General features: G+C 39.1%; 1 protein-coding gene across 15 annotated transcripts in view; it reads right to left on the bottom strand.

The window, feature by feature from the left end:
- The window catches only part of NAB1 (NGFI-A binding protein 1), a 90,487-nt gene that overhangs the window by 41,864 nt on the left and 31,866 nt on the right, over positions 1-16,757 (bottom strand). For all 15 annotated transcript variants that reach the window (XR_002784539.2, XR_010322266.1, XR_002784537.2 and 12 more), the window contains one exon: positions 2,762-2,851. Coding sequence is in view for 8 of the 15 variants with exons in the window: in XM_023542721.2 (XP_023398489.1) it covers positions 2,762-2,851 (90 nt within the window). In the remaining 7 variants the exon portion in view is untranslated. The remainder of the gene's footprint in view (positions 1-2,761; positions 2,852-16,757) is intronic.

A 16,757-nucleotide genomic window follows, 5' to 3' on the forward strand; every position in this document is an offset into this window, starting at 1 on the left:
TTCATTTGAACTTCGTACAATTGAACTGACAACATTTTAAGAAGCATCTCTAAGGAGGAAAATAGTTTTCATCTTCTTATTCTTAACATGAAAAAACAAAACACAGCAGTACTAAATCTGACCATAAACAAATTACCAGGGAGAAGCTCAACAGGAATAAAACCTATGCTGCTTTCTAACATTTGACATTTGCAGAGAGGACTTTTTAGTGTACAAAAATAATGTACTGGCAAAAGTACCTGAAGCTACATACTAATTATTTCTCAATACAAACAAATTTAACTGTTTCAGCAACAGTTATCCACCATTCGTCTGTCAGTTTGTTATACTGTGGTATCTTGCTTGTTGCTGTGATGCTGAAAGCTTTGCTACCAGTTATTTCAAATACCAGCAGGGTCACCCATAGTGGGCAGGTGTCATGGGTTGAATTGTTACCCCGTCCCCAATATCTGTCAACTTGGCTAGGCCACGATTCTGAGTATTGTGTGACTGTACACCATTGTGTCAACTGATGTGATTTTCCTGTGTATTGTAAATCCTATCCCTATAATATTAATGAGATGAGATTAGTGGCAGTTATGTTTATGAGGCAGGACCCAATCAACAAGATTAGGTTTTGTCTTAAGCCAGTCTCTTTTGAGAAATAAAAGAGAGAAGCCAGCAGAGAGACAAGGGGACCTCATACAACCAAGAAACAAGAGCCAGGAGAATAGCACGTCCTTTGGACCCGGGGTTCCTGCTCTAAGAAGCTCTTTGACCAGGGGAAGACTGATGACAAGGACCTTCCTCCAGAGTGGACAGAGTGAGAAAGCTTTTCCATGGAGCTGATGCCCTGAATTTGGCCTTGTAGCCTACTAGGCTGTGAGAGAATAAATTTATCTTTGTTAAAGCCATCCACTTGTGGTATTTCTGTTATAGCAGCACTAGATGACTAAGACAACAGGTTTCAGTAGAGCTTCCAGACTAAGACAGACTAGGAAGAAGGACCTGGTGATCTACTTCTAAAAAAAAAAAAATTGGTCAGTGAAAACCTTATGAACATCAGCAGAACACTGATGTAGTGCCAGAAGATAAGCCCCTCAGGTTGGAAGGCACTCAAAATACGACCGGGGAAGAGCTGCCTCCTCAAAACAGAGTTGACTTTAATGACACTGATGGAGTCAAGCTTTTAGGACCTTCATTTGATGAGGTGGCACAACTCAAAATGAGAAGAAACAGCTGCAAGCATCCATTAATATTTTGAACATGGAATGTAAGAAGTACGAACCCAGGAAAAATGGAAGTAATCAAAAATGAAACAAAATGCATATAGACCAATACCACATAGGCATTAGTGAGCTGAAATGGACAATCATGTGGTCTACTGTGCCGGAAAACTTAATTGTATTCATGTGGAACCTGTACATAGACCAAAAGGCAGTCGGTCTACAGGACAACGGATACACAGTGGTTTAAAATCAGGAAAGGTGTGCGTCAGGGTTGTATCCTTTCACTATACTTATTCAGTCTGTACGCTTAGCAAATAATCCAAGAAGCTGGACTACATGAAGAACACAGCATCAGGACTCGAGGAAGATTCATTAACAACCTGCAGTGTGCAGATGACACAACCCTACCTTGCTGAAAGCAAAGAGGACTTAAAGCAGTTACTGATGAAGATTAAAGACTACAGTCTTCAATATGGATTACATCTCAATGTAAAACAAAAATCCTTACAAATGGACCAATAAGCGATATCATGATCAACAGAGAAAAGAGTGAAGTTGTCAAGGATTTCATTTTACTTGGATTCACAATCAACACCCATGGAAGCAGCAGTGAAGAAATAAAGGACATATCGCCCTGAACAAATATGCTGCAAAAGACCTTTTTAAAAAAGTATTAAAAAGCAAAGATTTCGCTTCGAGGACTAAGGTGTGTTTGACCCAAGCCATGGTATTTTTGATCACCTCATATGCATGCAAAAGCTGGATGACAAATAAAGACGACCAAAGAAGAATTGACAGATTTGAATTATGGCATTGGTGAAGAATACTGAATATACCATGGACTTCCAGAAGAAGGAACAATTCTGGCAGGGATGTAGTACAGCCAGAGTGCACCTTGGAAGCAAGGATGGGGAGGCTTCATCTCACATACTTTGGATATGTTGTCAGGAGGGACCAGTCCCTAGAGAAGGACATCATGCTTGGTAAAGTAGAGGGTCAGAGAAAAAGAGGAAGGTGCTCAATGAGATGGACTGACAGTGGCAGCAACAATGGGCTCAAATATAGCGACTACTGTGAGGATGGCACAGGAACAGGCAGTGTTTCATTCTGTTGTATATAGGGTCACTGTGAGTCAGAACCAATTGGACAGCACCTAACAACAGCAAAAGTTACAATGTTGACAACTAAAGTTTTACTGAGAACATGGTTTTATCTCAGAGCTGTATTGCACACAGCCACAGTCAATATTGCTGTTTTCCTGATATGGAATTGCTTTCTTAGATTTTCTTACACAGAGAATGTGTCTCACTTCCTATAAAACTACAAAGAATAAACAAGTAGCACTATAGCAAATTCTGTTCACAATCCCAATCAAACCAAATTCTTCTCACTGTCTTGTTGATACAGCTGGGGATCAGATGATACTCTAAAACCAGAAATAAAACTTCAGTCCTCAGATACTTAAAACTGAAGCTAGTTGATGCAGCCATTTATTTAACCTACAGCTATTATGGAGTAGGGGAGAAAAAAAAACAACTAATGGTTCATGTTACCTGTGAACTAAGAGCTGCAAGTTCTTCACTCTTAGCTTTAGCCTGCTGGAAGAGTGTCTGCACAGAATCCTGGAATTCTGGAAAACCATCCTATGGGTCAAATAAGAAGTCATTTTTATTTAGAGTTGTTAAATAAAAGCAATTACCATATTATATAAAACTCAGAATATAAAACCACCATAATCGTGCTGCCCTAATAATCACAGTTAATATTTTAATGTAAAATATTTCATTTTAGCCTTTTATGGTACAATTACCTTATTTTCTATAGTTGTACATGGTGTAGTAAAAACATAAATGAAAAAGCAGAGTAAAAAATTTATGCATTCACACTGTTTTATATTAGTATACAGACTTCATGATCATTGATTATGATTATATAACATTTCATCTAGTGGTTCGAATATTTAACCACTATCCTTACACTGGACATTTAGATTCCTTTCCTAATATTTGGTTATTATGAAAAACACTCTAAAATACTTTCATGTAAATAGCATTTTCCATAATATGGATTATTCAATATAATAGATGCTCTTAAGTAGAATCACTACAAAGGAACAAACATTTTTACATCTCTTGATATACAATGCAAAGAGTTTTTACTGGTTTATCACACCATAAGCAATGTATGACAGCTCCCTTGCCAACACTGGGTATTGCTATTTTCTTTATTTTTGCCGTTTTATCTATCCTTTCATTATTTTGATATTCAAAAACTTTTAAATTTTATATGTTGTTAACTGCTGTCAAGTCAGCTTCAACTCAGGGCAAGCCCATGTACAACAGAACTAAATGTTGCCTGGTCCTGCACCATTTTCATAGTCGTTGGAGCGCTCAAGATCACTGTTGCATTCTGAGTGCCTTGTAACCTAGGGGGCTTACCTTCTAGCACTGTATCAGACAATATTGTGTTGTGATCCATATAGGGTTTTCGCTGACTAACTTTCTAAAGTAGGTCGACAGGCCTTTCTTCCTAGTCTGTCTCCGACAAGAAGCTGAACTGAATCCCGTCCACCATGGGTAACCCTGTTGGTATTTGAAATTCTGGTGGCGTAACTTCCAGTATCACAGCAACATGCAAGCCACCACAGTATAACAGACTCGCCAATGGGTGATAGAAGTTTTATATACTTTATTAAGTCATATATAAAAAAAAAATAAAACCAAACCCATTGCCATCGAGTTGATTCCGATTCATAGCGACCCTATAGGACAGAGTAGAACCGCCCCATAGAATTTCCAAGGAGCGCCTGGTGGATCTGAACTGCCGACCCTTTGGTTAGCAGCTGTAGCACTTAACCACTGTGCCACCAGGGTTTCCCCTTTAGTGCATAAAAAAAAAGTTATCAACACATACTAATTCTTAAATCAAATACGGCCTATTTAGCATCACTGTACCTCAGGACAATACTTGAACTTAAATTATTTGTTTTCTACTTTAATATACAGTAGTACTAATCCCACTACAGAGCCCTGGTGGCTTAGTGGTTAAGAGCTATGGCTACTAACCAAAAGGTCCGTGGTTCCAATCCACCAGCTGCTTCTTGGAAATCCTATGGGGCAGTTCTACTCTGTCCTACAGGGTCACTATGAGTAGGAATTGACTCGATGGCACAGTTTTTTTTTGGGGGGGGGTGGGGATTAATCCCATTACTCTTTTTTCAAGTGTGTTTTTTGCCTGTTTATTCCTCTGGATGAACTTTATAACTTTAAAACATCATGACAGCATGGTTTTAGTAACTTTACAGAAAGCTACTAAAGGACTCCTCTCACTGAAGTCATTAACTTCCAAGACAGACATTTCCCCCTTTATCTGTATAAGCTATATATTTGTAGTAGAGGGTGAATTATTAAAAACCAAAGTTCTTACAATACCACAGCACAAAAAGATGTAATAAGGCAGCAACACAATATTTTACTGTAATTGGGATAAAAGGTTCAAAAAAATTATTCCCGATCAGGGTCTTTTAAAAAATTATTTCTCTGCTGCAGATGCAATGTTTTCAAATATTTCATCTAATAAATTCATTTCTGAAGTAATAATTAATTTGCTATTTCTTAATTTACCAATAAATAGTAATATAATCAGAACCAAGAGCAAAAATACGACATCATGAATTAGTGTTAGGCAGCTTTATGGTGGGCTGAAATACTGAAGACAGCCGCGTTTCTAGGCCCCTACGTGACCATAGGCCCTTGGCTTGGAGCGGCACACAGAACATAATCAGTAACTGAGTCAGAATCAACTTTACACAAGTATATACAGTTTAAACCTAAATGGAAAGTTCATTTTTTTTAACTATTCTATTTTTCCCAAGAATTTATTTAGACCTAAAAATTCCAACTTTCTCTTTAATAAACCCTTCTCTACATTCTAAAGTTCAGTGAAGCATGGAGTAGATAACTTAGAATAACAACATCAGTATCATCAGTTGACATTTTTCAAGAACCTACAATGTGCTAGTTCCTGACCATGTACTATTTTTTTCCAAATTTTATTTATTTTGTTACTGTTGAGAATATACACAGCAAAACATACACCAATTCAACAGTTTCTACATGTACATTTTAGTGACATTGCTTACATTCTTTGAATTGTGCAACCATTCTCACCCTCCTTTTCTGAGTTGTTCCTCCCTCATTAACATAAACTCACTGCCTCCTAAGGTTTCTGTCTAATCTTTCAAGTTGTTGCTGTCACTCTGATCCCATATAGATAGGTCTTAAAAGAGTTAATGCTCAAGGCAGACATTTTTTACTAGTTCAGCTAAACTACTGTTTGGTTTTAAGAAGACATCAGGGGATGTTTTTGGTTTAAGGTTTAAACATTATCTCAGGGCAACAGTTTCAGGAGTTCATCTACCTTCCATGGCATCAGAAAGTCTGGAGTCCATGAGAATCTGAAATCCTGTTCTGCATTTTTCCCCTTTTGATCAAAGATTCCATGGAGGAATTTCTCCATGGAATCTTTGATCAAAATGTTCAGTAATGGTAGCCAGGCACCATCCAGTTTTTCTGGTCTCATGGCAACGGAGGCAATTGTTAACGGAAGCAATTAGCCACGCATTCCATATCCTCCTCCTATCCCTGATTCTCCTTCTTCCTCTGTTGCTCCAGGTGAATAGAGGCCAACTGTTGTGTGTTAGAGGGCCTCTTACAAAGTTTTAAGACCCCAGGCATTACAAAACAAACTAGGAGATGGAACAGAAGCACTAAACACATTATTAGGCCCATTAACTGGGATGTTCCATGAAACCATGACCCTAAACCTCCAAACTAAGGAACCAAATTCCAGGAGGTGTTTAGTAGCCTCAGCATCCTTTTTTTTTTTTTCTGTTGTTGTAAATATATCTATCACACAATGTCTTAGTTATCTAGTGCTGTTGTAACAGAAATACCACTAGTGGATTGCTTTAACAAAGAAAAATTTATTTTCTCACAGACCAGTAGGCAGCAACCACTGAGAGAGCAACTCTGCTCCCTCGGCTGTAGGGACACTATTCTCCTGGTCCATCTGAGTGGTGCCTCCACCCTTAGAAACACCAGAGGCCAGGGCTCCATCCTTTGAAACCCCAGAGGTCTGGCCATACCTGAGACTGAGGCAGCTTGGCTTCCTGTGTTCCTTGGCCTCTAGGCCCTTGGGCCTCGAGCCCACATCTTCCCTGTCCATCTTCTTTAACATAAAATTACAATCACAAAATGGAGGACAACCACACAATACTGGGAATCATGGCTTAATCAAGTTGACACATACTTTGGTGGGGACACAATTCAATCCATGACATACAACTTCTGCCAATTCAACTTTTTACAGATATACAACTCAAGACAGCAATTACAATGATCGGCTGTGGAACTCTACATTTAATCAATGCAATTTTTCCATCACCGTTAACTCCCCTTTTTCCTCTCCCTCTTGTCCCTGGTAACCACTAATAAACTTTGGTCTCAGTACATTTTCCTTTCCTTGTCTTTTATACAAGTGAGGTCATACAATATTTGTCCTTTTGTGATTGACTTTTTTTACTCGGCACAATGTCTTCAAGCTCCCTCCATACTGGAGCATGTGTCGTGACTTCATTTCTCCTACTGGCTGGGTAGTATTCCATTACATGTACCACATTTTGTTTATCCATTCATCTAAAACCATAACGTTCTTAGAAGAAAATGCAGAGCAATGCTGTCAGGTCTGGCTTTAAACAGTGAATTATCTAATGTAAAACAAAAGTGCGAACAGCAAAAGATAAAATAAATAAATGGAGCCTCATGCTCCTTTGAAGCAAAGATGATGACACTTCGTCTCACACACTTTGGACATGTTATCAGGAGGGATCAGTCCCTGAAGAAGGACAGAGTAATTGGGTCGGCGAGAAAAAGAAAGACTCTCAGTGAGATGGACTGACACAGTGGCAGCAACAATGGGTTCTGAGATGGACTGACACAGTGGCTGCAACAATGGGTTCAAGCCTAGCAACTGTGAGAACTGCACAGTAATGGCCAGTGTTTCGTTCTATTGTATAAAAAAAAAAAAACTAGGGGGTCATTATGTTGGAACCAACCGACAGCACCTAACAACAACAGCATAAAAGTTAAAAACTTTTGATCATCAAAAACCTTTACCAACTGGGAGAATATCTTTGGAAACCATGTATCTGAAAAGAATTTAATACCCAAAATTTTTAAAAAACTGCAACAACCACAAAAAGACAACCCAATTATAAAATGAGCAAAAGACCGGAATAAACATTTCACCAAAGAGGAAATTCATTGGCCACCAAACACATGAAAAGTTGCTCAGCATCATTAGCCATCAGAGAGATGCAAATGAAAACTGCAATGAGATATTATTTCACTCCCACTAGGACGGCTAAGATAAAAAAATGAAAATAACATATGTTGGCAAGAATTTTGGGAAACTGGAACCCTTATCCATTGCTGGTAAGAATGCAAAATTGTACAGCTGTTATGAAAAACAGTGCGGCAGTTCCTCAATAAGCTAAAAATAGAACTACGACACAACCCAGCAATTCTAATCCTAGGTATATACTCAAAAGACTTGAAACCAGAGCTTGAAAAAGACTTGCATACCAATGTTCACTGCAGTACTATCTACAATAGCCAAAAGGTGGAAACAATCTACGTACTGTTTTTTTTTTTTTAATAATTTTTATTCAGCTTTAAGTGAACGTTTACAAATCAAGTCAGTCTGTCACATATAAGCTTATATACACCTTACTCCATACTCCCACTTACTCTCCCCCTAATGAGTCAGCCCTTCCAGTCTCTCCTTTTGTGACAATTTTGCCAGTTTCTAACCCTCTCAATCCTCCCATCTCCCCTCCAGACAGGAGATGCCAACACAGTCTCAAGTGTCCACCTGATACAAATAGCTCACTCTTCATCAGCATCTCTCTCCAACCTATTGTCCAGTCCCTTCCATGTCTGATGAGTTGTCTTCAGGAATGGTTCCTGTCCTGGGCCAACAGAAGGTTTGGGGACCATGACTGCCGGGATTCCTCTAATCTCAGTCAGTCCATTAAGTCTGGTCTTTTTATGAGAATTTGGGGTCTGCATCCCACTGATCTCCTGCTCCCTCAGGGGTTCTCTGTTGTGCTCCCTGTCAGGGCAGTCATCGGTTGTGGCCGGGCACCATATAGTTCTTCTGGTCTCAGGATGATGTAAGTCTCTGGTTCATGTGGCCCCTTCTGTCTTTTGGGCTCATAGTTGTCGTGTGACCTTGGTGTTCTTCATTCTCCTTTAATCCAGGTGGGTTGAGACCCATTGATGCATCTTAGATGGCCGCTTGGTAGCATTTAAGACCCCAGATGCCACATTTCAAAGTGGGATGCAGAATGTTTTCATAATAGAATTATTTTGCCAATTGACTTAGAAGTCCCCTTAAGCCATAGTCCCCAAACCCCCGCCCTTGCTCTGCTGACCTTTGAAGCATTCAGTTTATCCTGGAAACTTCTTTGCTTTTGGTCCAGTCCAGTTGAGCTGACCTTCCCTGTATTGAGTACTGCCCTTCGCTTCACCTAAAGTAGTTCTTATCTACTAAATAATCAGTAAATAACCCTCTCCTACATTCCCTACCTCCCCCTCCTCGTAACCACAAAAGTATGTGTTCTTCTCAGGTTTACTATTTCTCAAGATCTTATAATAGTGGTCTTATACAATATTTGTCCTTTTGCCTCTGACTCATTTCGCTCAGCATAATGCCTTCCAGGTTCCTCCATGTTATGAAATGTTTCAGAGATTCGTCACTGTTCTTTATCGATGCGTAGTATTCCATTGTGTGAATATACCACAATTTATTTACCCATTCATCCGTTGATGGACACCTTGGTTGCTTCCAGTTTTTTGCTATTGTAAACAGAGCTGCAATAAACATGAGTGTGCATAAATCTGTTCGTGTAAAGGCTCTTATTTCTCTAGGGTATATTCCGAGGAGTGGGACTTCTGGGTTGCATGGTAGTTCTATTTCTAACTTTTTAAGAAAACGCCAGATAGATTTCCAAAGTGGTTGTACCATTTTACATTCCCACGAGCAGTGTATAAGAATTCCAATCTCTTCCCAGCCTCTCCAACATTTACTATTTTGTGTTTTTTGGATTAATGCCAGCCTTGTTGGAGTCAGATGGAATCTCATTGTAGTTTTAATTTGCATTTCTCTAATGGCTAATGATCGAGAGCATTTTCTCATGTATCTGTTAGCTGCCCGAATATCTTCTTTAGCGAAGTGCGTGTTCATATCCTTTCCCCACTTCTTGATTGGGTTGTTTGTCTTTTTCTGGTTGAGTTTTAACAGAATCATATAGATTTTAGAGATCAGGCACTGGTCAGAGATGTCATAACTGAAAATTCTTTCCCAATCTGTAGATGGTCTTTTTACTCTTTTGGTGAAGTCTTTAGATGAGCATAGGTGTTTGATTTTTAGGAGCTCCCAGTTACCTGGTTTCTCTTTGTCATTTTTGGTAATATTTTGTATTCTGTTTATGCCTTGTATTATGGCTCCTAACGTTATCCCTATTTTTTCTTCCATGTTCTTTATCGTTTTAGTCTTTATGTTTAGTCTTTATGATCCACTTGGAGTTAGTTTTTGTGCATGGTGTGAGGCATGGGTCCTGTTTCATTTTTTTGCAAATGGATATCCAGTTATGCCAGCACCGTTTGTTAAAAAGACTATCTTTTCCCCAATTAACTGACACTGGGTCTTTGTCAAGTATGAACTGCTCATATGTGGATGGATTTATATCTGGGTTCTCAATTCTGTTCCATTGGTTTATGTGCCTGTTGTTGTGTTGTACCAGTACCAGGCTGTTTTGACTACTGTGGCTGTATAATAGGTTCTAAAATCAGGTAGAGTGAGGCCTCCCACTTTCTTCTTCTTTTTCAGTAATGCTTTACTTATCCGGGGCTTCTTTCCCTTCCATATGAAGTTGGTGATTTGTTTCTCCATCACATTAAAAAACGTCATTGGAATTTGGATTGGAAGTGCACGGTATGTATAGATGGCTTTTGGTAGAATAGACATTTTTACTATGTTAAGTCTTCCTATCCATGAGCAAGGTATGTTTTTCTACTTAAGTAGGTCCTTTTTAGTTTCTTGCAATAGTACGTTGTAGTTTTCTTTGTATAGATCTTTTACATCTTTGGTAAGATTTATTCCTAAGTATTTTATCTTCTTGGGGACTACTGTGAATGGTATTTGGTGATTTCCTCTTCCATGTTCTTTTTGTTGATGTAGAGGAATCCAAGTGATTTTTGTATGTTTATCTTATAACCTGAGACTCTGCCAAACTCTTCTATTAGTTTCAGTAGTTTTCTGGAGGATTCCTTAGGGTTTTCTGTGGATAAGATCATGTCATCTGCAAATAGAGATAATTTTACTTCCTCCTTGCCAATCCGGTTGCCCTTTATTTCTTTGTCTAGCCTAAATGCTCTGGCTAGGACCTCCAGCACAATGTTGAATAAGAGCAGTGATAAAGGGCATCCTTGTCTGGTTCCCGTTCTCAAGGGAAATGCTTTCAGGCTCTCTCCATTTAGAGTGATGTTGGCTGTTGGGTTTGTATAGATGCCCTTTATTATGTTGAGGAATTTTCCTTCAATTCCTATTTTGCTAAGAGTTTTTATCATAAATGGGTGTTGGACTTTGTCAAATGCCTTTTCTGCATCAATTGATAAGATCATGTGGTTTTTGTCTTTTGTTTTATTTATATGGTGGATTACATTAATGGTTTTTCTAATATTAAACCAGCCTTGCATAAAAGAAGAAAGTCTTTTTTTTTTTCTTTTTTATATACCTGGTATAAATCCCACTTGGTCGTGGTAGATTACTTTTTCGATATGTTGTTGAATTCTATTGGCTAGAATTTTGTTGAGGATTTTTGCATCTATGTTCATGAGGGATATTAGGTCTGTAATTTTCTGTTTTTGTGATGTCTTTACCTGGTTTTGGTATCAGGGATATGGTGGCTTCATAGAATGAGTTAGGTAGCATTCCGTCATTTTCTATGCTTTGAAATACCTTTAGTAGTAGTGGTGTTAACTGTTCTCTGAAAGTTTGGTAGAACTCTGCAATAAAGCTGTCCGGGCCAGGGCTTTTTCTTGTTGGGAATTTTTTGATTACCGTTTCAATCTCTTTTTTTGTTATGGGTCTATTTAGTTGTTCTACTTCTGATTGTGTTAGTTTAGGTAGGTAGTGTTTTTCTAGGAATTCATCCATTTCTTCAAGGTTTGCAAATTTGTTAGAATACAATTTTTCATAATAATCTGATATGATTGTTTTAATTTCAGCTGGGTCTGTTGTGATGTGGCCCATCTCGTTTCTTATTCGGGTTATTTGTTTCCTTTCCTGTATTTCTTTAGTCTGTCTGGCCAATGGTTTATCAATCTTGTTAATTTTTTCAAAGAACCAGCTTTTGGCTTTGTTAATTCTTTCAATTGTTTTTCTGTTCTCTAATTCATTTAGTTCAGCTCTAATTTTTAGTATTTGTTTTCTTCTTGTGCTTGATGGATTCTTGCTCACTTTCTATTTGTTCAAGTTGTAGGGACAGTTCTCTGAGTTTGGCTCTTTATTCTTTATGTATATGTGCATTTATCGATATAAATTGACCTCTGAGCACTGCTTTTGCTGTGTCCCAGAGGTTTTGATAGGAATTATTTTCATTCTCGTTGTATTCTATGAATTTCTTTATTCTCTCCTTAATGTCTTCTATAACCCAGTCTTTTTTGAGCAGGGTATTGTTCAGTTTCCAAGTATTTGATTTCTTTTCCCTATTTTTTCTGTTATTGATTTCCACTTTTATGGCCTTGTGGTCTGAGAAGATGCTTTGTACTATTTCGATGTTTTGGATTCTGCAAAGGTTTGTTTTATGACCTAATATGTGGTCTATTCTAGAGAATGTTCCATGTGCGCTAGAAAAAAAAGTATACTTTGCAGCAGTTGGGTGGAGTGTTCTGTATAAGTCAATGATGTCAAGTTGGTTGATTGCAGCAATTAGGTCTTCCGTGTCTCTGTTGAGCTTCTTACTGGATGTCCTGTCCTTCTCTGAAAGTGGTGTGTTGAAGTCTCCTACTATAATTGTGGAGGTGTCTATGTCACTTTTCAGTTCCGTTAAAGTTTGTTTTATGTATCTTGCAGCCCTATCACTGGGTGCATAACTATTTAATATGGTTATATCTTCCTGGTCAATTGTCCCTTTAATCATTATGTAGTGTCTTTCTTTATCCTTTGTGGTGGATTTAACTTTAAAGTCTATTTTGTCAGAAGTTAATATTGCTACTCCTGCTCTTTTTTGCTTATTGTTTGCTTGATATATTTTTTTTCCATCCTTTGAGTTTTAGTTTGTTTGTGTCTCTAAGTCTAAGGTGTGTCTCTTGTAGGCAGCATATAGACGGATCGTGTTTCTTTATGCAGTCTGAGACTCTCTGTCTCTTTGTTGGTGCATTTAGTCCGTTTACATTCAGCGTAATTATAAATGTGTTTAGTGCTGTCATTTTGATGCCTTTTTATGTGTGTTATGTACTATTTTTTACAGAAATTATCTCATGTAACCTCCACCACAAACAATCCCGGGTTTCCCTCATAGTATACCTACAGACAGTGGCTTCAAAGGCTATGCTCAATCCATAAAAGCCTAGAAGCATATACAGACATTTCTCTTACAGCTCTGTTTTTTATAAACTGAACCGATTTTTACTCTATGATTTGCACTGAGTTTAAAATCTTATTCTACCACTTTTTTGCTATGACACTGGGCAGACTATTTCATCTCTCTGTGTCTCAGTTTCCTTATCTGCGAAGTGGGCATAACAACAGTACTCTAACTTACAGTTATTTTAAGGAAGTGAAAAATGCATGAAAAATAGTTAGCACGGTACATGGCATACAGAAATTACCCAATACATGTCTGTTACTGATATTTATCAAGATCACCCCAAAAGCCACCAAATTTAATCAGATTAAAATAGATCACATGTTGCAAGTAACTTACTGTATCTCTCTATGATGGGGAAGAGACAAATTTTAGGGATATTTACACAGTATAGACATCTTAGAGAATAAAGAGAAACTAGACATTAAAACTGAAACTAGCAAGAGATTGTTAGCGATATTGTTGGGAAACTTTCTAGTGAAAAGAAAAGCAGAAATCTGGAAACATTTGCTTATTCATGCAACAAAAATGAATCATTTGCAAAGCATGTTCCATACACTACACTCAATAGTGAGGATACAATGCCAGACAAAGTAAGACATGGCTCCTGCTCTTTTCACAAATAGAGTCTAGAAAGGGAAATGGACGAACTGACCCAGAAGCAAAATGGAGGGCAGTGTATTAGAGAAGGCTTCCCAGATGGTGTGATACCCTAGACTGAGGCTCTAAGGACCAGCGTTCTGTAGGAAAAGAGAGCAGCTTGTATAAAGGCCTGGAGGCAAAAAGGAACATGATACACTCTAGGAACTTGAAAATATTTAATACAGGCTTCTCCCGCTATCTGAAAGTAGAGCATTCCTACGAAACCTTTCATAAGCAGAAATGGCATAAAACAAAGAAGCACTTACCATTAATGTATATGGGAAAAATATCTGAACATTCCCAGACCCTAAAAACAATCTACCAAATCGTACCAAGTAACACATAAAACCTGAAGTAACACTAACATATAGCAAAGGCAGGAATGATATAATCAATACTCAGCCTAGATAAAGGAGAAATGGGAAGCTCGGGGACATCGCTCTTGTTGCTCAGGGCATGGGCTGCTTCTTTAAAGGCTTGCTGCAAAACAAACGCTGAATGGTATTTTCACTTTTCATCTTTTTTGTAAAAGCAAAAATCCTCTTTGGATTTCTTTTGGTTTGTGAAAACAAGAATGAGTGTAGGTCTTATGTAAAAGCTAAGTGGTGCAACGTGAACTTTCAAAAAGTGGGAGATAGCTAAAATAAAAGGAGTTAAAACTGAGAAAGACTGAGTGGTGAGAGAAGAAGCTAGAAAGTTACACAGGAAATGGATTCTGTGAGACCCTGGAGGCCCTGATGAGATTTTTAGATTTTATCTTATATGCAAAGGGAAGCCATTGGAGGTCTTAGGCAGGGAAGAGTCTCATCAGATCTGCATTTTAGAAAGCCCAATTTCAATGTGATGGTGAGAATGGATTGAGGAGTGCAAGGCTGGTGGTGAGGCGGTTTCTTAGAGAGCTGTGGTGAAGAGACAGAATGCTGGCCTAGCCCTGGACAGTGGCGGATGAAGACAGAGATAAATAAATGAATTCTTGAGCTATGGCTTAGACAACTGCAGTGCAGTGAATTACTTAATATGGCCCTTCGAGTCATAGTCTTTGTAAGTCCCATCAAATGCCTGGGTGGGACTATGCACATGAGGTGTTTATGGCCCACCAAGAGGATTAGATAGCTTGCAAATAACGTCAATAAGATTCATGGAACTCCAATAGGGAACTGGTCAGTTCTTCCATTCATTAAGGCTTTAAAAGAGAGCCAATCCCAGAGCAGGGGTGGACCTTACTACCACCAAGAAAGAAGAGCTAGGAGTGTAGTGTGTCCTTTGGATCCAGGATCCCTGCGCTGAGACCTTCCTAGACCAAGGAAACAGATAGAGGAGCTGTAACACCAAAGGCAGCAAAATGGCAAGAAGGAGGGGCAGAGAAACAGCACCAGCAAAGGCAGCAGAACCAGCAGGAAACAGCACGGTGAGCTTTCTGACCCAGGAAGTGAGAGCTGAGTGTGTCTGGGCAGGAGGCTTGCTGGTGGAGTAGGGTGCCTCTGGTTACTTATTGGTAGAGCTAAAGAGCTCTGTAACAGTTGCCCAAGCAGGACAGAGGCTAGGCCAAGTGGCCAAGGGCCAGAGAGGGTCTGCCTGCGAGCATGGCTTAGAAGAGGCTGTCCTGATCAAAGAACTGTATTCTGAGTACTTCCTGATCCTGAATTGCAGCCTGTTACTTCGCTAATAAACCCCATAACTGTGAATATGATCTGTGAGTTCTGTGTGGCCACTGCAATGAATTACTGAGCCCAGCAGAGAGTGGCATGGGAGGGACGGCTGGAGTCAGAATTGGTAAAAAGGTTGGAGAGAGGAGGTGTGTCTGACCTCCACCTCATAAGAATCAGCCTTGCGCTGTTGCTAATGGTAATTCTCTTTCTTTTCCCTTGGAAAGCTAAATGAGGAGGTCAGACGCCCTGCCTGTCATTTTTATGGCAACCATGAGTTTGGTGGTAACATTCACTAGGATAAAGAACTTGGGGCCAGGAGGTTTGGAGAGGGGCCAGAAAGCTAATGAATTCAGTTGGGGATATGCTGAGTCTGATGTGCTGGTGAAGCATCTATGTAGACAAGCCCCATTGGCAGGTGCACTGAGTTTGGAGCTCTGGACAAGATCAGGCTGTAGATCCAGAGTGGAGAGTCTCAGCTCATGGACAGGCCCCGAGGCCAGGGCACTGGACAGGAGGAGTGGGCCCCGGCCAGAGCCCCCAAGAACTCTAATCTAATCTCCATACTCTTTTAGAAGAAGGTTGCAAGAGGAGTAATCTAGTATTCTTGTTAGGAATTAGATGTGTGATTTTAAGCATGACAGTTAACCTCATTATTTCAGTGTTCCAAATTTTTGTATGGAGATTATACTACCTGCTTTATCTAGCCAATGGAGGTTTGTGGGAATTAATAATGCAAATGGTAGTAAATCTTTAAAATGTACAAATTGCTATACAAATACATGGCAGCACAACTATCAGAATTATTGGGCCATGAAAATAATTTAAAGCTGGAAGGAGGACTTCAAATCCTTCTTGTGCAAGTTTTTACAAAATTGACGTTACTCTATCATTAATAAAAAGAAATAAAAGCATGCAATAACAATATCTAAATAATCAGTGGTCTCTCTTGCAAGACCACAACTGGGTACATTAGTCATTCTGATTTTCTCCCAGTCTTCACAGTTTATCTTGGATGGGAAAACTTCAGGATTGAATATCTATCACTTTATGACATATAAAGTACTAGTTTTAAGGCACCAAAATATATGACTCAGAAATAAAAGTGAGACTATTCCCAAGAAACTAGTCTCTTTCACACTGTTTGGCACAGGACTCTGGTTTTACGTCTCTCAAGCTTTTTTCCCAGGCATCAGCTGTACAGTGCTATGGGCAATTTATCTTCATGTCATATTCTTGGCTGCTACCATTAATCACAGTGTCCCCTTGCTGGTGAGACTCTGGGTCTGAGCACTGAGAAAATAAAAGCTACAGGGCAGGATGCTGTTCATGACCTAATTACTCTCATCCCATTGGTCTCCACCCCCATTCCTCTTCCTCCTTTCCGCCAAACACTAGCAAGAAGCTTTAAAGCCACTGTTTAGCTGTCTTTAAAATGACTTCTTATAGCAGATGTTCTCAGTCCCACATGTGCATTTTCCTTTTTTCTACTCACACTTTCTATATGAATAGCAGATTGTAATGCTTCTGTTTTTCTGATCCAGAGGG

This window comes from Loxodonta africana, chromosome 6, assembly GCF_030014295.1.
Source record: "Loxodonta africana isolate mLoxAfr1 chromosome 6, mLoxAfr1.hap2, whole genome shotgun sequence".
Lineage (NCBI taxonomy): Eukaryota > Metazoa > Chordata > Mammalia > Proboscidea > Elephantidae > Loxodonta > Loxodonta africana.